Genomic DNA, 27,385 nt, shown 5'->3' on the forward strand with positions numbered 1-27,385 from the left:
CTCCCACATATATTCGGTGGTGTTTGATCACCTGTGCATTTTTTAATTTTTGTGCTATAAACAAAAAAAGACCGACAATTTTGAAAAAAAAAAACCCTATATTTTTTACTTTTTGCTAAAAACATGTCCAGGGAAAAAAAATAAACTAATTTCATCGTAAATATAAGCCAAAATGTATTCTGCTACATGTCTTTGCTAAGAAAAAAAATCCCAATACTTGTAAATTAATTGGTTTACGTGAAAGTTATAGCGTTTACAAATGGCGGTATATATACTGGTATTTTTAAAATTGTAATTTTTACTAGTAATGATGGTGATCAGTAACTTCTAGACTGCAGCATACATTCTGACACTGGAGGTAACTGACTTGGTGTCACTGACATCCCCAGTGACACCAATACAGTGATCATAAAAAAAAAAAAAAAAAAGTGCTGACACTGTACTAATGGCACTGGGCAGGAAGGTTACTAGAGGGCGGTGTCAGTGTGCTTCACTGTATTCACACCGCTTTGGATGGCTGTGCACAGCCATCCAAAGCAGTGTGCCCGAGCTGACAGGAAGGAGAACTGTTAAGAAACAAAACAGTTCTCCTCCCCGTCTGAAATCACCGGGAGCCGGCGAGTAATCACCAGCTGGGACCTGGAAGTGCAAAATATACATGCATACATACATACACACAAACAAGTGATTTTGCACACCTATGCCACCCCGTAGCAGTATTTCTGCTATAGGGTGGTCAGGAAGTGGTTAAATACTCCTCCAGCCTTCTCATAAACCTCTCTCCAAGCACAGCAGACCCCCTTCCATTTAGGTGCAAACCATCTTTAACATATAGAGATTGTACCCCAATGAAAAGTCAGCCCAGTGCTCTAGAAACCCAAATCCTTCCCTCTTACATGACCTTTTGCCATGCACTCAGTTCTCTAATCTCCCGGCTTTCCTGTGTTGCACATGGCACAGACAATAGTGCAGTGTCTCCAATCTCCATGGAGGAAGACTTAAAAAGGATAAATTCACCTTTATACAAAATAAATGCACATTTTTTTTGCAGGTAATAAAATGTGCATTTGTTATTTTTTGTTGCAGGAGCATGTAAAGCACTGCACCAGTGATCAGCAGATTACTGGTTCCATGCAGGGCTCCTGCAGATCTGTCAATATACTTGCTTGCCTGTACAGGATGTATGGGAAAGCGGACATACTGACAGGAAGACTCAATGAACTGGAGCAGCAACTCTTTAGATTGAAAATAAAGCTTGCCACAGATTACGCTTCTCCCCTCACCCCCGGTTCCTCTGCCCACACAAGTGAGGTGGACAGTGGGACCCCTCTGCCGTCAGACTACACTGATCAGCAGCTGAAGCTAATTGGCTGTAGTCACCAATTGACAAAACTTGTCTAACATTCCTGTTAATTCTGTTGAATGGGGACAGCCATGCATAGATTGATATTCAACCAGTCCCTGCTGAACCAGCCAAGTTTTAATCCACCTATAGCCAGGTGAAGTAATGTCCCTGCTATTTTCCCCCATTTTTGACTAAACATAGGCTTTCAGATTGGTATGTACAACTACCATAAGTCAGTGTTATGTGTAGGTTTGTATAACTAGCACTCTGCTTCTGCTAAAATGTCACTACTGCCAATATAAAGAGGGCAGCCGTACAAGTCACACCTTACATAACTAGATGGTTCTGTTTAACTACATATTTGGCAAAATACCAACACTTTGCTATGCCCTTTCCTGCTTAATGGAGGCAGGCCAATATTTATTGCTGTGTATACTACATAACTACATAAATAACATTTATGCAAGGTTTCATAGTTCATTAAGAAATGTTCACTTTATTTTAGTATGAACATATGTAAAAACACAATTGATAAATACATCATGCTCAAGAAAAACCATTTAGAACTACGTTCTTATATGATGGATCCAAAGAATTGTTTTCTTTAATTCCAGAGATGCAGGACATCTGGGAACAGCATGGAAACATTTTGAGGTTTAGACATGAAAAATATAGGACATGCAGTACTTTTTTTTTTTTTTTAGTTCAGGCAATGATGGGTCCTCTTTCAGGATTTCAGTGTTTACATCCTGTCCATTCGCACAGTTTCCTGTTCTGATAACTGCAAGCTGTTCTGATAACTGCAAGCTGGGCAATTTTCATTCCCTGCTTGGTTGTAAACATGGATTTTAACCAGAGGCTGAAATCTCTAGTACAATGACAGTCCGTAAAGGCAAGGGGCTGATTGTTTTCAGATAGGGAGACAGAGCTCTTGAAAGACGTATTCTTCTGGAGGAAACATTGCTAGAGAGGTGATATACTAGTGTGGGAAAATATATTGCTAAGAGGAAAAAAAAAAAACACTACTTTAAGATTATACTTGGGGTGGTGAGATGGGCCAAAAATATCTACCGCTGCCTATCATACATCTGAATATACACAGATTAAAAAGTGTTCCTTTAATTTTATTTTTGAGCAGAGTATAGCATCAAGTCAATAACTCCGAGATATTGATCTTGTCAGTTAAGTAGCAGAGGGGGTTGTTAATTTCATTAACACCAAAGCAGCTGCAACTGATTAACAACAGGTGCACTAGATGGGCAACAATGAGACAACCCCAAAACAAGAATGGCTTTACGGGTGGAGGCCACTGACATTTTTTACCTACTCATCTTTTCTGACTGTTTTTCACTAGTTTTGCATTTGGCTAGGGTCAGTGTCACTACTGATAGCATGAGGCAATACCTGGACCCTACAGAGGTTGCACAGGCAGTCCAACTCCTACAGGATGGCACATCAATACATGCCATTGCCAGAAGGTTTGCTGTGTCTCCCAGCACAGTCTCAAGAGCATGGAGGAGATTCCAGGAGACAGGCAGTTACTCTAGGAGAGCTGGACAGGGCTGTAGAAGGTCCTTAACCCATCAGCAGGACAGGTATCTGCTCCTTTGTGCAAGGAGGAACAGGATGAGCACTACCAGAGCCCTACAAAATGACCTCCAGCAGGCCACTGGTGCGATTGTCTCTGACCAAACAATCAGAAACAGACTTCATCAGGGTGGTCTGAGGGCCCTACATCCTCTAGTGGGTCCTGTGCTCACTGCCCAGCACCACAGAACTCGATTGGCATTTGCCATTGAACACCAGAACTGGCAGGTCCGCCACTGGCGCCCTGTGCTGTTCACAGATGAGAGCAGGTTCACCCTGAATATATGTGACAGATGTTACAGGCAGCATAATGATTTCCATGGCTTCACCAGACCCTGTAACATCGTTCAGCATGACAGTTTTGGTGGTGGGTCAGTGATGGTCTGGAGAGGCATATCCATGGAGGGACACACAGACCTCTACAGGCTAGACAATGGCACCCTGACTGCCATTACGTATAGGGCTTAAATCCTTGGACCCATTGTCAGACCCTATGCTGGTACAGTGGGTCCTGGGTTCTTCTTGGTGCATGACAACGCCCAGCCTCATGTGGTGAGAGTATGCAGGCAGTTTCTGGAGGATGAAGGAATTGATACCAGTGAATGGCCCTCACGCTCACCTGCCCTAAATCCAATAGATCACCTCTGGGATATCAGATTTCAGTCCATCCGACGACACCAGGTTGCACCTCAGACTGCCCAGGAGCTCAGTGATGTCCTGGTCTACATTTGGAAGGAAGTACCAGATCACCATCCATCGTCTCATTAGGAGCATGCCCCGACGTTGTCAGGCATGTATACAAGCACATGGGGTCCATACAAATGACTGAGTACCATTTTGAGTTGCTGCAATGAAATTTCAGCAAAATGGATTAGCCTGCTGCATCATTTTTTCACTTTGATTTTCAGGGTGTCTTTGAATGCAGTCCTCTGTAGGTTATATTACAGTGGATCCATCTTCAGACATTTGCCATTTTTTATCTTCCTCATGGAGGAAACGCAGTTACTTGATACTAAAAAGGTCATGTCAATCTAGAGATCGCCAAAATTTTAGAACAAGAAGATGTTCTCTCCCTGCTTTTCTAGAAAGCAAATTGGATCCTTGTAATCCATATGACTTCAATTGTTCCACAATCTCATCTATAAATACACAAATACATATTATTTTGTACTTGACCACCGAAAAAACTATGTTCACATGCAATGCTACAGGTTAGACAGCCTTGATGTAAATCACTATTGTGACCTTTATATTTGCAGGAAATGATGCAAGCCAAACTATAATACATATTCTACTTAATATGGCTTTGTCTTCTGTGATTCTGTATAAAAATAAGAACTAAGACTAGCTGTACACTCATAATGCTAAATAGCTTGAATGGAGGAATCTTCCCTGCTGGCTGTTTTTAGGTATCCACCACCCAGGGCTATCGGAATACTCAAATAGCTACTGGATGCAGCCACTGTTTGGCCAACAATTTTCCACCTTGCTTCATCGATTTTTCACTTTTCTAAGTTTGTTGCTAACGGGGCAACCATGGCTCAAATTCTATTTTTTAGTATAGAGGATTTAAATAATGCCAAACAGTTTGTGCAGTGCTTTACAAAGTATAGGTAGGCAGTGCAATTACAGTACAATTTAAAAACAATGAGATTAGAAGGGCACTGCTCCTCAGAACCTCTTTTATAGAGACCGTACAGTTCCAGTACATTTCAATAAAACTCTTCCCTGGAGAGGATCCCACTCACTTTTCAACAATTTTGTGTTTTCCTATGTTTTTAACCAGCCAGAGGTTTGGAAGCCTGGAAGGGACAGCAGTTAAAGTATGACTAAAGGCAAACCTTGGAAAGTTTTGGATAGAGTGGAGATGGATTAGTGTCAGTTAGTGAAGGTAAATCTCCCTAGTGGGACACAGATTGCAAAACAAACTGAGAGGGCTTCTAACACTACCTTACGCTATACACAATTCAAAAATATTTTCATTTATAATTTAAAGTAGTAGAACTATAGCCAAAATGTATTTTTAAATAGTAAAAAAAAACAAAAAACAAATACAAAAAAAAAAAAAATGTATCCAGTGCCATCAGCAGTGCATAAAATACCTTTACTTCCTTCTCATTCAAGAGCTAGCATTCACTGCTTTATCAGTCTCCAGTGAACAAAGCCCAATATCTAGAATGATGATTAGTCTGCACTGCACAAGCAAAAGCCGGGCATTGGTCAACAGCAACCAATTTAGATTGTTTCCGTTTGCTGGGCAGCAGCTCTGCTTCTTTGCAAGTTTTTCATAAATCAAATGCTGCTGTATTAGAATTGTCATAAAATGAAGTGCTATAAAATGATCTCACCTGGATTATTTTCTTTTAGAACTATAAGGTAGAATAATCCTTTAGGAGACAAGAGCTTAGGGACCAGAGGAAAAAATCTGTCCATAACTTCCCGGCCATTTTTACCTCCTGCCCAGGCAGCTTGTATTCCATTACCTCCTACCTGGAATATACAGAAGACATAGATTAGGAACATCAAGCTATAGTTTCAATTCTATCTGTTTCAAGCAATAGATAGAAAAAAGGGACAGTACAAGAAACTATGATGGGCAGATGTGATGAATCCTATTTTTTCACATTTTACCACAAAACACAGAGGTTTGATTTACAAACCATAGGACTTAAAAAAGTGGTATTAAACCAAAGCTAAAAATAACATTTATTTCAGTTTACCAATCATTAGATGTGGTGGCTGCATTTTTTTCCTCAGGCTTTTTTTTCCCCCCGTTTTCACCTGGGGGGTCTGGCCAGTAACACACCTCCTGTATTAGCATGCCCCCACTCTGGATGAAGGCACAAGGGAGGACAAAAGACAGCAGCATTGTCAGTTTGGAGGTAGGGGAGCAGTAGCTGTACTAGCAGTTTTAGAAACACTAACAAATCGAAGTCAAACTCCAGCTCATACTTTATAAGCAGTTACAGTAAACAGTTTTTCCTTTTGGGATAAAGATTTTACCCAAATAAGAGCTGATCATTGTAAGCACCCCTGCTAGTGTTAAATGGTTTGTCTCATCTCTGTAACTGATACATTCTGCTGGAAAGCTTGTTCTTTTGAAAAATAACAGATTTACTGGTTGTATCACCAGGTGAAAACAGAAGAATATAATGAAAGCCTAAAAAAGAAAATTAATGCAACCATCACATATAATAGAAAGCTGCAATATAATGAAAGGTTTGCTTTTGGGTTCAATACCACTTACAGTCAGGTCCATAAATATTGGGACATCGACACATCTCTAACATGTTTGGCTCTATACACCACCACAATGGATTTGAAATGAAACAAACAAGATGTGCTTTAACTGCAGACTGTCAGCTTTAATTTGAGGGTATTTACATCCAAATCAGGTGAACGGTGTAGGAATTACAACAGTTTGCATATGTGCCTCCCACTTGTTAATGGACCAAAAGTAATGGGACAATTGGCTTCTCAGTTGTTCCATGGCCAGGTGTGCGTTATTCCCTCATTATCCCAATTACAATGAGCAGATAAAAGGTCCAGAGTTCATTTCAAGTGTGCTATTTGCATTTGGAATCTGTTGCTGTCAGCTCTCAAGATGAGATCCAAAGAGCTGTCACTATCAGTGAAGCAAGCCATCATTAGGCTGAAAAAACAAAACAAACCCATCAGAGAGATAGCAAAAACATTAGGCGTGGCCAAAACAACTGTTTGGAACATTCTTATAAAGAAGGAACACACCGGTGAGCTCAGCAACACCAAAAGACCCGGAAGACCACGGAAAACAACTGTGGTGGATGACCGAAGAATTCTTTCCCTGGTGAAGAAAACACCCTTCACAACAGTTGGCCAGATCAAGAACACTCTCCAGGAGGTAGGTGTATGTGTGTCAAAGTCAACAATCAAGAGAAGACTTCACCAGAGTGAATACAGATGGTTCACCTCAAGATGTAAACCATCGGTGAGCCTCAAAAATAGGAAAGCCAGATTAGAGTTTGCCAAACGACATCTAAAAAAGCCTTCACAGTTCTGGAACAACATCCTATGGACAGATGAGACCGAGATCAACTTGTACCAAAGTGATGGGAAGAGAAGAGTATGGAGAAGGAAAGGAACTGCTCATGATCCTAAGCATACCACCTCATCTGTGAAGCATGGTGGTGGTAGTGTCATGGCGTGGGCATGTATGGCTGCCAATGGAACTGGTTCTCTTGTATTTATTGATGATGTGACTGCTGACAAAAGCAGCAGGATGAATTCTGAAGTGTTTCGGGCAATATCTGCTCATATTCAGCCAAATGCTTCAGAACTCATTGGACGCCGCTTCACAGTGCAGATGGACAATGACCCAAAGCATACTGCAAAAGCAACCAAAGAGTTTTTTAAGGGAAAGAAGTGGAATGTTATGCAATGGCCAAGTCAATCACCTGACCTGAATCCGATTGAGCATGCATTTCACTTGCTGAAGACAAAACTGAAGGGAAAATGCCCCAAGAACAAGCAGGAACTGAAGACAGTTGCAGTAGAGGCCTGGCAGAGCATCACCAGGGATGAAACCCAGCGTCTGGTGATGTCTATGCGTTCCAGACTTCAGGCTGTAATTGACTGCTAAGGATTTGCAACCAAGTATTAAAAAGTGAAAGTTTGATAATTATTCTGTCCCATTACTTTTGGTCCCTTAACAAGTGGGAGGCACATATGCAAACTGTTGTAATTCCTACACCGTTCACCTGATTTGGATGTAAATACCCTCAAATTAAAGCTGACAATCTGCAGTTAAAGCACATCTTGTTCGTTTCATTTCAAATGCATTGTGGTGGTGTATAGAGCCAAAAATGTTAGAATTGTGTCGATGTCCCAATATTTATGGACCTGACTGTATGTATTTTTGGCACCCAAGTGTGCATCTACTAGCTGGAAATGTTCAGCCTGCTCTCCACTGTCACTTACAGTTAGAGAAAGTGGGAAATCTTTAATTAATGTAAACCCTCACCTAATAGAAATGAAAGTCAAAACATTTGTGCATAGATGTATAACAGATCACATACCCTCTAAGCTTCTTATGTAGCACAGAGAACAGGCAGCTGGGGAGTACACTGAATTTTCCCAGTGAATGGCTGTATCAGCAGAAGTCTGATCATTGAAAGAGAGCACACTGGATTCCCTGCAGCGCTAAACACGCTTTGGTCTCCTGCCTAGTTTAGTCAGTTTTTAATAGGAAATCAGACTGGCAGGAAGACCAGGGATTTTGCCCAAAGGAAGCATTACATAAGGAAGCAGGATACTTTTTCATACAAGCATATTGTACAGCAGGCACATATCAGGAATATGAAAAACTTACTTCCTCGGAAGGTGTGACAACATAAGGGGGATTAAACAGAAGAAGATCGATTTGGCCCTGCAGCCTTGGTAAAAGCCCACTGGCCTGTATAAAAGTAAATAAAATATTATTTTATTAGTGCTTTGCACAAAGACAACAATAGTCATGTTTTTATATACAGTGCCTTGACAAAGCAATCATAACCCTTGAAGTTTTGTCATGTTACAACCAAAAACAAAAATGTATTTGATTGGGATTTTTTGTGATAATCCAACACAAAGAAGCACATAATTGTGAAGTGGAAGGAAAATGATAAATGGTTTTTGAAATGTTTTACAAATAAATGTTTTAAAAAGTGTGGCGTGTATTTGTATTCAGCCCTCCTGAGTCAATACTTTATAGAACCACCTTTGGCTGCAAGTCTCCTTGGGGATGTCTCTACCAGCTTTGCACATCTAGAGAGTGACATTTTTGCCCATTTTTCTTTTGCAAAAATAGCTCAAGCTGTCAGATTGGATGGAGAGATTCTGTGAACAGCAATTTTCAAATCTTGCCACAGAATCTCAATTGGATTTAGGTCTGGACCATTCTAACACATGAATCTACTTTGATCTAAACCAGTGGTCTCCAAACTAAGGCCCGGGGGCCTAATGTGGCCCTTTGCCTGCCTTTATCTGGCCCTTGGAGCGCTATTGACACCAACAATGGGCCATAACTCCTGGCACTGACATCAACAATGGGGCACTACTTCTCCTAATGACGGGGCATTATTCCTTTCCTGATACCAAAGATTTGGCATTGTTAACTATTCCCACTGGACACAGCATGGCCCTCCTATAGTCTGAAGGACTGTAAACTGGCCCTTTGTTTGGAAAGTTTAGAGACTCCTGATCTAGACCATTCCATTGTGGCTGCATGTTTAGGGTTGTTGTCCTGCTGGAATGTGAACCTCCACCCCAGTCTAAAGTCTTTTGCAGACTCTAACAGGTTTTCTTCTAAGATTGCCCTGTATTTGGCTCCATCCATCTTCCCATCAACTCTGACCAGCTTCCCTGTCCCTGCTGAAGAAAAGCATCCCCACAACATAATGCTGCCACCACGTTTCATGGTGGGAATGGTGTGTTCAGGGTGATGTGCATTGTCAGTTTTCCACCACGCATAGCGTTTTGCTTTTAGGCCAAAAAGTTCAATATTGGTCTCATCTAACCAGAGCACCTTCTTCCATGTTTGCTGTGTCCCTCACATGGCTTCTCACACACTGCAAAATGGGACTTCTTATGGTTTTCTTTCAACAATGGCTTTCTTCCTGTCACTCTTCCATAAAAGGCCAGATTTGTGGAGTGCACGACTAATAGTTGTCCAGTAGACAGATTCTCCCACCAGAGCTGTGGATTTCTGCAACTTCTGCAGAGTTACCATGGGCCTCTTGGCTGCCTCTCTGATTAATGCTCTCCTTGGCCAGCCTGCCAGTTTAGGTGGATGGCCATATTTTGGTAGGTTTGCAGTTGTGCCATACTCTGTCCATTTTCGGATGATGGATTGAACAGTGCTCCGTGAGATGTTCAAAGGTTGGGATTTTTTTTTTTTTTTTTTTTTTAATAATCTAACCCTGCTTTAAACTTTTCCACAACTTTATCCCTGACTTGTCTGGTGTGTTCCTTGGCCTTCATGATGCAGTTTTCACTAATGTTCTTTAAAAAAACTTCTAAGGGCTTCAGAGAACAGCTGTATTCATACTGAAATTAAAATTACACACAGGTGGACTTTATTTACTAATTAGGTGACTTCTGAAGGCAATTGGTCTCACTAGATTTTAGTTAGGTGTATCAGAGTAAAGGGGGCTGAATACAAATTCACGCCACACTTTCAGATATTTATTTGTAAAACATTTTGAAAACCATTTATCATTTTATTTCCACTTCACAATATGTGCCATGTGTTGACCTTAAAATCCCTATAAATACATTTAAGTTTTTGACAAAATGTGGAAAATTTCAAGGGGTATGAATACTTTTTCAAGGCACTGTACCTCTTTAGGCATAGCAAAAGGCCAAACTAGGATGTGCACAAAATGGCAAAAGCTATTAGCCAATCAAACACCACTCTCCTACAGGACAGGCAGAGCTACTTGTCAATATACTAATGGTTTCCTGAAATTATTCAGCCAAGTAATCACCTTTGTAAATCTTTCACTAATCTTGATTTACAGCAACTGCTTTAGAACAACTCGCACTGTGGAGATGAGAAACAAGTGACCTCTACACTGAATACATTTCAAACTAAGAACTAACTGCATATAAGATGTCAGTCTTCCACCTGCAGGTCATCTGTACCATTTTTTGGAAAATTACAGAGGTTAGAGTCCTAAATGATTCTAACCTTTGTTAATGTGGTAGAGGATATTTTAGTACATGGGAAAACCATTACATAAAATACAGAGAGGAAAAAAAACAAAACAAAAAAAAAACCTTTCCCATGTCTTGGAATTAAATCCTCAGCCTCCTTTATGACAGACAGGAATACTTTTCACAATACTTACAAGAAAGTGCTTCATGCACTATATCCTTTGACTAGCTTGAGCACTACTTTTCTGCAATGTTTCTTCACTGTGTCAAAACAACAGTATTACAGCTAACTATCGCATTTCTATTGTTCTGCTTACAAGGATATGATGCATGCCATTTCTGGTAAATGCAATTTATAGAAAACCTTACTGGGAAAATACATCTTTTCTAAAATGTTACACTTGCAGAATGTATATATAACATCATTTTAGTTTTTGAACGAACAATAAACACAGTACCAGGTCAGTTATAACTGGTTCAATGAGTACTTTGTTGTTGCGTGCTGTCTCAAGGGTACATGAAGCTGCCAAAGGGTTAACATCAGTACATCTGAAAGGGGAACACCGAGAATGCCATTATTATCTCTCTTCACAACAGCAGGTTAAAAAAAAAAAAGAACAAATACTAAAAAAAAATGTGAAAAACCCTCCTGCGCTCCTAAGTCCCTATAGATTACTAAAAAGGAGGAACAGCTGCCAACATCCAATCATATACCAAATGATAAGCGTGAAAAAAACAACTAAAACGATGTAGGGCTAATACCATAAGAACCCAAAAGCTTAAAATTAAATAATTTTTAAAGTGACAATGGAGATTATAATAAAATAAATTACATCAACATATGCAAAAACTAAATAAAATCCCAAAAAAATGACTAATATCATAAAGAAAGCAATATGCAAATTTATAATAAATGCACACAAAAACATATATGTGATAATGCAAAGGAGGTGTCTATAACACACAATGCTAATGCAACAAAGTGCCAAAAAAGGTCCAAAATGGGACCAACCAACAACAATAGTGCCCCAAATGATCCTAAACGGATCTAATACTGATGTAAAAACAGAAATACTGAACAAAGACACAAAGTCCAAACTGGGACTAAACACAGAGGTGCTCCAACCCCCCAAAAACAACAGTGCTCTAGGCACAAATCCCAAATAACATATAAACAACAACCACTGTGTCATTAATAAACAGTGCATCCAACACTGCATATATAAAAAAGTGAATGTGTTCAAAAATATAAACGCATAACAAATGCAAATAAAAACACATAAGTCCCGTGAGGTGAATAACACCTAAATATATCAAACGATGCACTCCTTGTGAGCGTTAACCCAAAAGGTGATGACAGGTGTAATGAAGATATCCTAAAAATGGCTGGAATGCCCGCTCACCTCCTTGTTTCGACCCACACGGGGCCAAAACACTTTTTAGGATCACTATACCGGATCCTTCATGCACGGGACTCCTCCAAACTCTCCACACTGATCTCCCCTCAAGTAAAGGCTCATAAGATTGTAGATCTCCTCTCCAGGCAGATAAGCAATAAGTGGCCACTCATTCCCTCATAAAATACAAGTAAACACTTCCATAGTGTAATACTGTTTATTAATTAAGTGTTCTTGCATGGCAAGACCACTTACTGTTATCTCACATATATATTCTTATTAATATAGCCAAATTTACCACCCTAACTCCTCCCACAGTTTTTACACTACATAGACAGTAATATACTGAAACGTGCGGATTGTTCCCGATTGGTGTGCTATTACTTTGTGGAACGTTTCGCCGAATGGTTCACGAAATATCGGCGTTTTTGTGGTGAAATTGGTCCCATAGGAATGAATGGCGGAATGTTCAAAACTAGAGTGTGAGCTGAAATATCAGGACATGATTTCTAAACTGCCATCACTCCCTCATTTTCAAGCCCACCTACAGAAATCTTATATCAAAACGTTCAGCTATCTCTGCTGTCACTAAAAATGTGCACGGCTAAGCCATAGTCCTGATAGTTTTCACAATATGACCATTTGTTTGCAACTCACGCCGCCCATTGACATTCAGTGAAACTCCACTCTAGCCACCTCAAATTTGAAGGGCAATTTCTAAACTGCGACTGTGCCTTCATTTTTAATATTTCAGAGACATACTATGCATCAAAATGTAGGTCTGGGTCTTGTGATTCTCCCAATATAAAGCTCTTCGCTGTAGGATTTATAGTTTTTAAAACTATGACCGACCATTTGAAGACGCCAGTGAAGTGAGCAATTTGGAGCAGTTTTGTTTTTAACCGCTCTTCTCTGCCCTATTTGAAATCTAAATTTTGAATTTGTGACAGTTTGGCCGGCTTCTGGTTAAAGGTTTGGAAAGAAGTTTTCTACAGTAGAGAGTATTTGAGGTGATAATGCTGCTAAAATTTTTATAAATGTATGTTTTAATGTAACTGAAGTACTTTGGGCGAAAACATTGCAATTAAATGTGCTATATAAATAATTAAAAGTGCATTTCTCACTCTATTAAGCTTGCCAAGTGCACTTTGTAAATTTGATCAATCAATTAGTTAGTGTAATGTTTACTATCTTTACTCACTCCAAACACTCCACACAGTTACTCTGCCCACTCCATAAAGTTACTCTGCCCAGTCCAACCTTTTCACAGTTACTCCAGCCATTCCAATCACACAACAGTTACTCAAGCCACTCCACCCAGTTACTCCGCCCACTCCAGTTGTAGACTACTGGTGGAGGCAAGAACACTTCACACAATTTACCCAGAAATTGTAGCTTTTCTAGTTAATGAATATAGTACCAAACTAATGCAATATGAACTCACAGTTCATTTCATCTTTCATATGGCATTGATTTTTTCAAACCTCATGCAAGATGTAGTTGCATGGGTGTCTCAAGATGGCGTCCAACCGGAAGTGCGTCACCACGTGCCGACGCGTATCGTCACGCTAATCACGTGACTTCATCAGGGCCCCTGATGAAGTTTATATATTTGAACACATTCACTTTATTATATATGCACTGTGTTTATTAGTGACACAGTGGTTGTTTATATGTTATTTGGGATTTGTGCCTAGAGCACTGTTTTTGGGGGGGTTGGAGAACCTGGGTTAAGTCCCAGTTTGGACTTTGTGTCTTTGCTCAGTGTTTCTGTTTTTACATCAGTATTAGATTCGTTTAGGATCATTTGTGGCACAATTGTTATTGATTGGTCCCATTTTGGACCTTTTTTGGCACTTTGATGCACTAGTATTGTGCGAGTGTTATAGACACCTCTTTGCATTATCACGTACAGTGAGGAACAGAAGTATTTGAACACCCTGCGATTTTGCAAGTTCTCCCATTTAGAAATCATGGAGGGGTCTGAAATTCACATTGTAGGTGCATTCCCACTCAGAGACAGAATTTAAAAAAAAAAATTCTGGAAATCCCATTGTATGATTTTTAAAGAATTTATTTGTCTTGCACTACTGAACATAAGTATTTGAACACCTGAGAAAATCAGTTTTAATATTTGGTACAGAAGCCTTTGTTTTCAATTACAGAGATCAAACGTTTCCTGTAGTTCTTGACCAGGTTTGCACACACTGCAACAGGGATTTTGGCCCACTCCTCCACACAGATCTCCTCTAGATCTGTCAGGTTTCGGGGCTGTCACTGAGCGACATGGAGTTTCAGCTCCCTCCAAAGATGTTCTATTGGATTTAGGTCTGGAGACTGGCTAGGCCACTCCAGAACCTTGATATGCTTCTTACGGAGCCACTCCTTGGTTATCCTGGCTGTGTGCTTTGGGTCGTTGTCATGTTGGAAGACCCAGCCACGACCCATCTTCAATGCTCTGACTGAGGGAAGGAGGTTGTTGCTCAAAATCTCACAATAAATGGCCCCATTCATCCTCTCCTTAATACAGTGCAGTCGTCCTGTCCCCTTCGCAGAAAAGCACCCCCAAAGCATGATGTTACCACCACCATGCTTCACAGTAGGGATGGTGTTCTTGGGATGCAACTCATCCTTCTTTTTCCTCCAAACACGACAAGTGAAGTTTAGACCAAAAAGTTCTACTTTGGTCTCATCTGACCACATGACTTTCTCCCATGCCTCCTCTGGATCATCCAGATGGTCATTGGCAAACTTCAGATGGGCCTGGACATGTGATGACTTGAGCAGGGGAACCTTCCGTGCAATGCATGATTTGAAACCATGACGGCGTAGTGTTCTACCGACAGTGACCTTTGAAACTGTGGTCACAGCTCTCTTCATGTCATTGACCAGCTCCTCCCTTGTAGTTCTGGGCTGATTCCTCACCTTTCTTATCATCAGTGATACCCCACGAGGTGAAATCTTGCATGGAGCCCCAGTCTGAGGGAGACTGACAGTCGTCTTTAGCCTCTTCCATTTTCTAACAATTGCTCCAACAGTTGATCTATTTTCACCAAGCTGCTTGGCAATTGCCCCGTAGCCCTTTCCAGCCTTGTGGAGGTCCACAATTTTGTCTCTGGTATCTTTTGACAGCTCTTTGGTCTTGCCCATGGTAGTAGTTGGCGTCTGACTGACTGTGGGGTGGACAGGTGTCTTTAAAGAGCTCAGTCAGGTGCTACTAAGTTAAATTAATGAGTGGAGTAGAAGTGGACTTTTTAAAGGCACAGTAACATGTCTCTGAGAGCCAGAATTCTTGCTGTTTCTTAGGTGTTCAAATACTTATGTTCAGCAGTGCAAGACAAATAAATTCTTTAAAAATCATACAATGTGATGTCTCGTATTTTTTTTTTTTAAATTCTGTCTCTCAGAGTGGGAATGCACCTACAATGTGAATTTCAGACCCCTCCATGATTTCTAAGTGGGAGAACTTGCAAAATCACAGAGTGTTCAAATACTTCTGTTCCTCACTGTATATGTTTTTGTGTGCATTTATTATAAATTTGCATATTGATTTATATTAGTAATTTTTTGCATATGTTGATGTAATTTATTTTATTATAAATCACCATTGTCACTTTAAAAATTAATATTAATTTTAAGCTTTTGGGTTCTTATGGTATTAGCGCTGCATCATTTTTGTTGTAAAAAAAAAAAAAAAAAAAAAAAAGAACAAGCCACTTACAGATAGAGAGCTTTCGGTCCAAGAATTGATGCTACAAAAGCTGACACAACACCAGACCCACAGCCAATTTCAAGGCAGAGCTCAACCCTGTAAAAGACCAACACAAAGTGAATATGGTTATGAACAGGCTCAGAATGGCAGGCACGGTTCCATGAGCTGCTTAGCAAATTACCTAGCTGTGAGCTCATCAACTTCTTCTTCCAAGGCATCAATAAATAGAAATGTGTCTTCTGCTGGTTCATAGACTTCAGAAAATTCTCCTTGGCCAACATGTGAATATACAGGGGTAGGGTGCATAGCTTTACTGGAAAATAATTTCAAAAGAAAAATAAATCTGCACTACAAAAGACCCATAATAATCTATTAAAAATGGTTGTAAAGGAGAACATTAAAAAAACAAAAACAAAAAAAACCCACAACAAGAGACATGTCTATACTTACCTGCTCTGTGCAATAGAATTGCACAAAGTGGCCCCAATCCTTCTCTTCTCGGGTCCCCTGCCCCATTGCAAGCAGCTTGCTATGGAGGCACCAGAGCAGGCTCAATCTGTCTGTCCATTCAGACCTGCTCCTGGCTCCTCCTCTTTTGCTGGTGCCCCCAATAGCAAACGGATTCCCATGAGGGCACTCGTGCGGACTTGCTCCCGAGTCCCACTGCTGTGTCCAATGACACAGACAGTAGGACTCGACCCTGCCCTTCACCACTGGAGTTGATTGAGAGGAGCAGGAGCCAATGGCTCCCGTTGCTATCGATCTGCCCAGTGAGGAGGGACAAAGCCAGGAGAGCTGCAGCTTCAATGCACAGCGCTGGATTGTGATGGGGCTCAGGTACATATAAGGAAGATGAGGGGGCATCGTGACGGATAAGGTTTTTTACCTTAATGCATTAAGGTAGAAAACCTTGAAGCTTTAGAACCACTCGAAGTTGAAAAGTTGCACAAGTTGAAAGAAGACACAAGTCCATCTACTTCAACCAATAGAATTTTGATCAAACTTATTGCTGTTGGTCTATGTTAGAATGCAGTAAAAAACACAACAGGTACTTTTAATCTATGTGGACTCAATAAAATGATTAATTCTCTGTAACACAGTGCACCAAGAGGGCTGCTATGATTTGGAAAGATCTGGGGAACTCTTGGGCACACATGGTGTGCCATGAGAAATGATGCAAGGGTCCACAAAACATTGAACTGTGGCTTAAAGTAAAACTTAAACGTATAAACATTTTGAAAAATAAGGAAGGGTCATAACCTTTGTAAGCTTTTTGGGCCACCTGAGCCCAATTGGGGAGATTGCTGTTCACTTCCTGTCCCATAACCAAAACAGGAAGTGAAAGGAAGTCCCACCAAAGTGAGGGAATAACCTGGCTGTCATCAGTACTAATGTCTTCATTGGAGGATTTCCCCTCTATTCCTGTTCTGATGACCTATAAGCACAGGGTCATTTTGCATGTGAAAGAATACCTGTAATATAAGACGTGATGTACAGAGGCAAGAAAAAGCATGTGAACTCCTTGGAATGAACTGCTTTTCTGCAGTAATTTGCCATAAAATGTGCTCTTATCCTAACCATCACAACAATAGACAAACATAATGTGCTTAAGTTGAAAACACACAAAACAATTCTAATTTCTCCTGTTCTTATTGAATATAACCATTAAACATTCACAGTGCTGGAGGACAAAAGTACATGAAACCTTGGAGTTAATAGCAGTCAAACCTCCTTTGGCAGCAATGACTTCAAGCAAAGCAGTTTCAGTAGCACTGGATCAGACCTGCACAATGTTCAAGAGGAATTTTTGACCATTCCTCCTTACATCTTTACAAAACTGCTTCAACTCAGAAACATTTGTAGTCTGGTGTAAATGACTTATTCCACCAAATCTCTATAGGGTTAAAGTGATAACAAAGGCTGTTTTTGTTTTTATATTAAACATGTCATACTTACCTGTTCTGAGCAGTGGTTTTTTGCAGTAGCCCTGATCCTCTTCTTTTAGAGTCCCCTGCTGGCACTCCTGGCCCCTGCCCCATGGCAAGCAGCTTGCTATTGAGGCACCTGAGCATGCTCAATCTGTCCATTCAGACCTGCTGTTGTCCACATCGCTAGATCGAGAAGAGGTCCAGGTAAGTATTAGGGGGGACTGATGCACACAGGTTTTTTTTTTTTTACCTGCATGCATAAAATGCATAAAAGGTAAAGACCTTGAGCCTTTACAACCACTTGAGGTCTGGGCCCTGACGGGGCCATTCCAAATGGAATATTTGCTTTTTCTGAAGCCAGTCTGTGGTGGACTTACTTTGATGCTTAGGGTAACTGTCCTAATGCATCACCCATCTTCTGCTAAGCTTTAGCTGGCAGACAACCACCCTGACATTATCCTGCAGGATATTTTGGTAAACTTGGGAACTTATTATCCCCCTTGATGATAAGCAATTCAGGCTCCTAAGGCAGCAAAGCAAGCCCAAACCATCACCTTCCCTCCACCATTGGAATGATATTGGTAAGCTGTTCCCTTTCTGTGCCATATGAAGTGCGGATCATCCTGAACAATTCAACATTTGTTTCATCAGTCCACAAAATATTTTCCCAGTAGTGTTGTGGTTTGCCATGGTACTCTTTGGCAAACTTCAGACGTGCAGGAATGTTTTTTTTTTTTTTTAGAACAGCGGTGTTCTGTTATGGACACCCAGCCTGTTCAAAGACATGTATGGTAGACTCATGAACGGGGATGTTTGCCAGTTCCAGTGATGTCTTCAAGCTATTACTTGTGGGTTCTTTACCTAATTGAGGATTCTGTGTTGTGCCTTGTGAGTCATCATGGCTGGGCACCCACTTCTTGGAAGAGTAGCTACAGTACTAAACGGTCTCCATTTAGAGGCAAGTTGTCTACTTGTCCACTAATGGATGCCTAAATACTTTGAGATTGCTTTGTATCCCTTTCCAGTCTTATACAGATCAGCTACTTCCAATCATACGTCTTCAGAGAGCTCCTTTTAGTGAGTTATGGTTCACATCAGCTGATGCTTCTTATGACCAGCAGTCATGAATGATAAGCTCACCTTTAAAAAACAAAACAAGAACATTTTTTTTGCAGGTAAAAATGTGCATTTATTTATTTAAATATCTATCTATCTATCAGGAGTCTGTAAAGCACTACATCCATGATCAGCAGGTCATGGGAGCACTGTCAGGCTCCCGCAGACTGTCAGTTTAGTGGTCTGCATGTACCTTTTATGGGCAGGCAAGTACTGAATGGCAGGAACTAGAGTGATCACCAGCTCCCTCGTAGGTCATTGAAAGCTACAAGCCGTCAGCTGCAATGGTTGGCAATAGTTGTAGTACTCTCATTGTGAATGAATGACGCAGCCAGGTGGGCAGAGGGCCGCTGCACCCAAATTAAATTTACGTCCTTTTTTTCCCCCACAAATAGAGCTTTCTTTCGGTGGTATTTGATCGCCTCTGCGGGTTTTTTTTTTGCGCTATAAACAAAAAAAAACCAAAATTTTTTAACTTTTTGCTATTAAACATGTCCAGCAAAATAATTTTAAAAACCTAATTTTGTCAGAAATTTAGGCCAAAATTTATTCTGCTACATGTATATGCTAAAAAAAAAAAAAATCCAATAGCGTGTACAAATGGTGGTATATATACTGGAATTTATTTTAATTTACTAGTAATGGCGGTGATCAGTGACTTATAGCGGGACTGCGGTGGGCATTTTGACACTGGGGGGGAACCGACTTGGTGTCCCTGACATCCCCAGTGACACCAATACAGTGATCAGTGCTAATAAAAAGTACTGACACTGTACTAATGGCACTGGGCAGGAAGGTATTAACATGTGCGGCAATCAAAGTGTTAACTGTGTGCTGTTTCACTGTATGTGTGCTTTACACTTTGTATGGCTCTGCTGTGTGCAGATGACAGGGGAGAGATGTGTTGTTTGTACACAGGTCTCTCCCTCGTCGCAGATACTGGGCCGGAACCCGGCGATAGTCTAGGCCATGAATGGCGGTGCGGGTACAGCACGCATGTGCCCCTACCCAAAGCTGCAAAATCATGTAGACATACGTGATTTTGCGCCCCCGTGCCACCCTGTAGCATTATATCTGCTGTATGGCGGCACGGAAGCGGTTAACGAGTGTGTTCAATAAAGACACAAGAAATTAGAATGGTTTGTGTGTTATCAACACAATGGGGGAGATTTACTAAATCTGGAGGACATAAAATCTGATGCAGCTCTGCAAAGAAACCAATCAGCTTCCAGATTTTATAGTCAAAACCTAATTGAACAAGCTAGAAGCTGATTGGTTACTATGCACAGCCACACCAGATTTTGTGTGCAGCAGTTTTAGTAAATCTCCCCTACTGTTTCTCTATTGTTGTGACTTATATGAGGATCAGATCACATTTTATGGCATAAAGCCAGTTAATTCCAATAGGTTCACATGCTTTTGCTTGCCACTGTACTTCCCTCTTTTGTGGCTCATTTGTTTATATTTGTTCCCTCTTATTGCTGCTCCCTGGCCCCCCACAAGTGCTCAGTTGGTAGCCCAACTCCATTTCCTTTACTGCAGTGTTTGCACACTTCAGTCAGTATGTAAACCAAAACCGAAAGCTCTGAGAGCTGATTGGATGGAAGAGACCCCCCCCCCCCCTTCACACAGTTCACAGAAAGAGCTGAGGCTGTTAATCACAAGCTGCGTGTTGGAGGTCCCTCCCCTGCAACCTTTTAACCCTTTATGTCAGGAAACTTGTCAGAAGTGGTTCATGCTGATAGCAGAGGAACGAACCAGCAGATGAAAATGTCACTCGCCTGCTCGCATTGGCAAGTGGAAATATGATGGGGGCGAGTGTGTCCAGACTGCAGCAGGTGATATTGACAGCCGGGGATGATCGGTGAAGCGGTGGGGACAGCTACAAGCACTAATCTCCTTGTATGGGTTTCAATGAAGCAGCTGGAAGCCGTAGGAGGGAGAGGAGTGCTTGTAGCTGTCCCCACAGCTGCACCAATCATCCCCGACTGTCAACTGGACTTCTCTTTCTGGGACCCCCTCCTCCATGTCCAGCTCCTCCCCTGATCTCCCACACCAATAGGAGAGAGGCTCGATCTGCTCTGCCTCCCCCTGTGCCCGCCCACACTCCAGTCCGTGCAGCTTCTCAGAAGAGGATGTGTAGGTGGGAAATTGTACAAAGCCGATAGCTGCATATGTGCAGCTCAGTACACATTCTCACACTGTGCCTGTGTGTCAGGGTGACTGAATTCCTGAACGTGTGGAAATTAAGTTGTCCCACATATCATGTGGAATCTCACAGGCGTCAAAACATTGGAGCTAAGGGTAAGTATTTTGGATTTTAAAGTGTTACTAAAGGCAATTTTTAGAAAAAGTAAAACAAACACGTTATACTCACCTGCTCTGTGCAGCGGTATAGCACAGAGTGGCCCCGATCCTCCTCCTCTCGAGTCCCCACCAGCAATTCTGGCTCCTCTTATTCTTTGTGTGCAAGTCATCTGCTATGGGGACAAACACTGCATGCTCGCTCCCAACCTGTATGTCTACGGAGATATGCTCCATAAACACGTGCAGCGGGACTTAGCGCACACACACACGCACACACGCCAATGGCTCCTACTGCTGTTTGAATCCCTATGTAAAGAGGAAGCGATGGGAGAAGAGATGCAGCTGTACAGAGTGCTGATCTCTTCTCCCCTGTCTTCCTCTTCACACAGGAAAGGGGGAGCACAGGGAATTTAAAAAAGTTTTTTTTACCTTAATGCATGCAATGCATTAAGGTAAAAAACATTTTTTAGGTTTAGTATCACTTTAAGCCAGCCATAGATGATTCGAACCTCGGGTGGTTCCTGCTGAACGGACCATGTATGGGTTGGCTGAATGTACCCAAGTCGATCGATCAACTTGGGTACAACCAGACTGCCAGATTTTACATGCGACCATTGCTAGCAGCTGTTCTAATGGCTAGCAATAATCACTGTATTCTCTCGACATGGACATCTTTCCCTGCCCTACGATGCTTAAGTGGACGGGATTCGCCATCAACACTATGTAGATGGGGGAATCGAGTGACTTTCTTTCCTGCAATCTGAAAACAGAAAACTTGTGTTCAGGAGAGGAAAGTTTTGGTCAAAAAAAAAAAATGCTAAACTCTGCAAAACGTGTCTAAATGATAGCTGCGTTTACACTGCGTTCCAAAATTATTATGCAAATTCTATTTAAGTGTCACAAAGATGAAATATTTTGTTTTTCAGTGTAACTCATGGATGGCAGTGTGTGTCAGGGCTCTTTTGATCACTGAAACCAATCTCGGACACCTGTGATAATTAGATTGGCCGGTGAGCCCAATTTAAGGAAAAACTACTAAAGGAGGGTGTTCCACATTATTAAGCAGAGCGCCATTTTCAAGCAATATGGGGAAATAAAAGGATCTCTCTGCTGCCGAAAAGAGTGAAATAGTTCAATGCCTTGGACGAGGTATGAAAACATTAGATATTTCACGAAAACTTAAGCGTGATCATCGCACTATTAAGAGGTTTGTGGCTGATTCAGAGCACAGACGGGTTGGTGCAGATAAAGAATTATGCTGACTGTTATTTACATCAATTATTTAGGTAAATGAGAAAAATATAATTTGCATAATAATTTGGAATACGGTGTAGTGTGAGAGTGTTTATTCATGTCAATTGATAATTACAAAATGAATAAAACGTCCAAGTGCTAAACACAGGACCAAGTTTTCATGCGTTTTTGCAGCATTTACCCCTGGCTCACATATCCGTGTTTTGCATGGGCACGAGAGCCCTTTCATTTGAATGGACTCCGGTGCCCCGCGACAAGTAGGGAAGAAATCCCTGTACTTCTGAAAATGTAGCCCACACAGGAACCTCGGTTCCCAATACGGTTGCGATTTCCAGTGTGGGCGGCGTGCCATTAGAATTAATGGCACCCACGGGTCCGCATTCCTCTGTGTGGGTGGTGAGGCTGCACGGATTTGTGTTGGGATCCACAGCGGCACCACCTGCACAGATGTGAACCTAGCATTAGTGTTTCTCTGCTGCCAGGAGAGCTAATCATCCAGGGGAGTTCATGTGTACATGGGGCCTTATTATTATACAGGATTTATATAGCGCCAACAGTTTGCTCAGCACTTTACAATATAATGGGAGACAATACAGCAACAATACAAGAGGGATAGGAGGGCCTGATCCTTGGAGCTTACAATCTAGGAGATTCTTACACACATGACTGCCCATGCAAGATGCTGCTATTTACTGCGTTTTTGAAGCCACTAAACTCCTGTAGGAGACAAAAGCGTCAATAGAATAGGTCGTGCATGAAGCCTACAGAAGGCATGTCACCTCTTCACATAGTTGTAGAAAACACAACCCTGCCCTGGAATAGGAACTATCCTGGAGACATTTTACTGCCGGCTGGCTAGAAATCAGAGGCAGAGTGCACAGGGAACATGAATCCTTGAGTCTGCAATGTGAAGCACTGGTCTCCTCCTCATGGTTAGTACCTCACAGGGCACACATATCACAGCCGCCCTCCTCTTATATCCCCCTCACACCACCACACACCTTCAGGCTGCCTCGGTCCCAGCCGTCCAGTCAGGAGAAGCATACAGCCAAGCTTTGCAAAACGTCCACTGCTGGTTTCCGACTATTGGAAGCCAATTAATCGTCCCCTTTTGTTCATTGGACGAGCAGGCAACCCTTCAGCCTATCATAGACATAGCCCCTCCTTTGTCAGTGCTGCTAGAGGCTAGAAGAGGATGACTGACTGTCGGTTCGTCCAATACGCGGATTCAGCACTGGAGTGAGGATTTCCTTTCACTCAGTGGGAGGAGTCGTGTAATATCAGGCTGTTTGTTGCCGGAAGTATTCCCGGGAAATAGCGGGGTTGTATAGCACACGCTTGACCAGACAATAAAAGGGTTGGAGTCCTTACTGCAGTGGTGGTTATGGGACGATCTGCAGTCTCCGGCAGCTGGATAGAGGGGACTGAGTGGACAAGCCTCATCCACAGTCTTTGCATCCTGGTTTTGCCGTTCCTGGTGTAGGGGGAGTGCATGTGCCGCTTCTGCTGTAGTCACAGCAGAAGTAGATCAATGGTTGCTGGCCAATGGATGAGAGCTAACACCCATTGTTCAGCAAGGAGAGTGACAGAACACAGCTCTGCTTATGTAAACAAGGCAGAGCTGGTGTCCTATCAGTGGTCATCTGCTGGATGTTCATTCCCTGCTAAGCAGAGAAAGAAAATCCAGCGGATTGCCTAGTAAAATCACCACACTGTGCACAAAAGCACTGATGAGGAACACAGTTAACCCTTTGATCACCTTAGATGTTTAACCCCTTCTCAGCCAGTGTCATTATTACAGTGACAGTGTTTATTTTTAACATTGATCACTGTATTAGTGTCACTAGTTCCCACAAAGTGTCAGTGTCAGATTGTCAATATCACAGTTCCTCTATAAATTGCTGATTGCCACCATTACTAGTATAGTAAAAAAAAATTCCAGTATATACCATAGTTTGTAGACTCTATAACGTTTGCACAAACCAATCAATATACGCTTATTGGGATTTTTGTTATACATTTTGGTCTAAATGTATTTATTGGATATGTTTTATAGCAAAAAGTAAAAAATATTGGGATTTTGTTTCAAAATTGACAGACTTTTTTTGTTTATAGCACAAAAAATCAAAATCAAATACCACCAAAAGAAAGCTCTATTTGTGTGAAAAAAAATTGCATGAATTTCATTTATGTACAGCGTTGCATGACCGCGCAATTGTCAGTTAACCTCCCTGGCAATAATCCCGAGTGTGGCTTGGGGTTAATTTTCAGTACCAAAAGCAGTATTTATTATTTTATTATACAGTATTGATATAGCGCCAACAGTTCGCTCAGCGCTGTACATTACAATGTGAGACAATACATGAGACAGTACAATAACAATACAATGCAATACACGAGGGGTTCGAGGGCCCTGCTCCTTGGAGCTTACAATCTAGGAGGGAGGGGATAGTGGTACGGGAGGAATAGCTGTGGGGGATGGAGTGGTAGGAAGAGTGGAGGAGATCGGCAATTAGCAGAGGGTGGGGTAGGCTTCCCTGAAGAGGTGGGTTTTCAGGGTGCACCTAAAGGAGAGGAGAGTAGGTGATAGTCTGATGGATTGGGGTAGGGAGTTCCATAGGATGAGTGATGCCCTGGAGAAGTCCTGGAGGCGGGCATGGGAGGAGGAGACCAAGGAACTAGAGAGAAGGAGATCTTGTGAGGAGCGGAGAGTGCGTTTTGGGTGGTATTTGGATATTAGGTCGGTGATGTAGTTTGGGGCAGAGTTATAGACAGCTTTGTACGTCAGTGTTAGCATTTTGAATTTGATCTGTTAGGTAATCGGAAGCTAGTGGAGGGATTTGCATAGGGGGGTGGCGGAAACGGAGCGGTTGGTAAGGTGGATGAGTCTGACCGCCGTATTCAGGATTGACTGAAGCGGGGATAGCCTGTGGTGAGGTAGGCCAGTGAGGAGGGAGTTGCCGTAATCGAGTCATGATATGATGAGGGAGTGGATGAGTTGCTTAGTAGTCTCCGGGGTTAGGAATGGGCGTATTTTGGAGATGTTGCGGAGGTGAAGTCTGCATGAGTTTGTTAGCGATTGGGGCTGAAAGGACAGATTGGAGTCTAGAATGACACCAAGTACTCTGGCTTGCGGGGTGGGACTGATGGTGGCATTGTTGGTCGTGATGGAGAAATCGCGACCAACAAGGGCCAAGCGCGGGCTGGGGGGAAAACTAGGAGCTCGGTTTTGGAGAGGTTCAGTTTAAGGAAGTGGAGCGACAGCCAATCCGATATGTCGTTCAGTAGGCTAGTAATTCGGGCGGAGACTGAAGGGGTGAGGCAAGGGGTCGAGAGATTTGCGTGTCGTCGGCATAGAGGTGGTAGTTGAAGCCATGAGAGTGTATCATTTGGCCAAGGGAGAAGGTGTAGATGGAGAAGAGAAGGGGCCCAAGGACAGAGCCTTGAGGGACCCCAAAGAGAGGGCGAGTGAGGGGGAGATGGTAGCGTTATAGGTAATGTTGAAGGAGCGTTGTGGTAGGTAGGACGAGAGCCAGGAGAGAGCGGAGTCTCTGAGGCCAAGGGAGTGTAGTTTTTTGAGGAGGAGGGGGTGGTCAACTGTGTCGAAAGCCGCGGAGAGGTCGAGGAGTAGGAGCACTGAATAGTGGCCATTAGCTTTGGTGGTTACCAGGTCGTTGGTGAGTTTGAGTAAGGCAGTTTCGGTGGAGTGTAGGGGACGGAAGCCGGACTGTAGAGGGTCGAGGTGGTTGTTTTCGTTGAGGTGGGAGCTTAGGCGATTATAGACTAAGCGCTCAAGGAGTTTGGATGTAAATGGCAGCAGGGGGATGGGTCTAAAGTTGTTAAGGTCGGTAGGGTCCAGGGAGGGCTTTTTAAGTATGGGAGTGATGTGCACGTGCTTCAGAGGGGAGGGGAATGCGCCAGAAGAGAGGGAGAGATTAAAGATGTGGGTGAGGGAGCGTAGGATGGAGGAGGAGGGAGATCGTAGGAGTTGTGAGGGGACAGGGTCGAGGGGGCAGGTGGTGAGGCGGGCTTCAGAGAAGACCTTAGTGACCTCCTCAGTGGTAGTAAGGTCGAAGGAGTGGAGTGTTGAGGGGGCTTCAGTGTGAGGGATGTTAGGTGGGGTGGAGGTCTGGACAGTGGTGAGGCCAAGGGAGAGGGGTGTTAAGGGGGTTACCGTGTGAGAAGAGGTAGGTGGGGTGGAAGTCTGAGCAGCGGCGATGTCCCTGCGAATTGTGTCAATCTTGTTTTTGAAGTGATTGGCAATCTCGTGGGCGGTGAGTGAGGTACTGGGTGGAGGTTGGGGCGGAGAGAGTAGAGAGTTGAAAGTAGAGAAGAGCCGGCGAGGATTGGAGGAGAGGGTATTGATGAGGGTCAGAAAGTAGGCTTGTTTGGCAGCGTGGAGGGAGGAGGTGTAGGTGTGGAAGGCAGATTTATAACGGGTGAACGCTAGTTGGGATCTGGTTTTGCGCCATAGTCGCTCCAGCGCGCGACTGTGTCGTTTGAGAGTTTTGGTATGATCAGTCTACCAGAGCTAAAGCGGTCGGGGTCTGATGTTTCCTGTGGTTAAAGACGCTAGTGAGTCTAGGTTGACAGCGAGTTGTTATAGGCAGTCGTGGCCAGGTTGGGGCAGGACAGGGGAAGGATACTGTCGTAAAGTTGATCAGCTGCAGAGTGGAAGGGGGCAGGGTTCAGGTTGCGGAGGTTTTGGTTGGTAATAGTTTGACATTTGGAGGGATAGGTGTTAGAGGACAAGGAGACAGAGAAGGTAATAAGGTTGTGGTCAGAGAAAGGGAAGGGGGTGTTTGTGAGGTTGTGGGGAGTGCAGAGATGGAGGGAAGACAAGGTCCAGGATGTTCCCGTCGGAGTGGATGGTGGATTGTATGCACTGTGCGAGTGCAAAAGGTGAGGTTAAGTGGAGGAGCTGGGATGTAGCCGGGTATTTGATGTTGACAGGGATGTTGAAGTCTCCAAGGGGATTACATAATCGTGTAATTTACCTTGTCCCTGCAATCCCCCGATGTCCTCTCACTGTGTCCTCCGGCCGATGCCGGCATCTGTCTTCCAGGTT

The 27,385-nt window shown here is 42.6% G+C and overlaps 1 protein-coding gene across 1 annotated transcript; it reads right to left on the reverse strand.

Moving 5' to 3' along the window:
• Positions 1–1,813: 1,813 nt before the first annotated feature.
• On the reverse strand, positions 1,814–23,415 carry HEMK2 (HemK methyltransferase 2, ETF1 glutamine and histone H4 lysine). Its single transcript, XM_089676251.1, has 7 exons — positions 23,319–23,415; positions 15,894–16,025; positions 15,722–15,808; positions 11,062–11,152; positions 8,280–8,363; positions 5,281–5,422; positions 1,814–4,071 (listed from the first exon to the last, which is right to left on the reverse strand). The coding sequence occupies exons 2-7, from the start codon at positions 16,016–16,018 to the stop codon at positions 3,959–3,961; spliced, it is 642 nt and encodes a 213-aa protein (XP_089532377.1). The 5' UTR covers positions 16,019–16,025; positions 23,319–23,415; the 3' UTR covers positions 1,814–3,958.
• Positions 23,416–27,385: the final 3,970 nt, after the last annotated feature.

The sequence above is a fragment of the Staurois parvus genome, unplaced genomic scaffold, assembly GCF_062004578.1.
Source record: "Staurois parvus isolate SC_StPar_1 unplaced genomic scaffold, SC_StPar_1.0 ptg000165l, whole genome shotgun sequence".
Lineage (NCBI taxonomy): Eukaryota > Metazoa > Chordata > Amphibia > Anura > Ranidae > Staurois > Staurois parvus.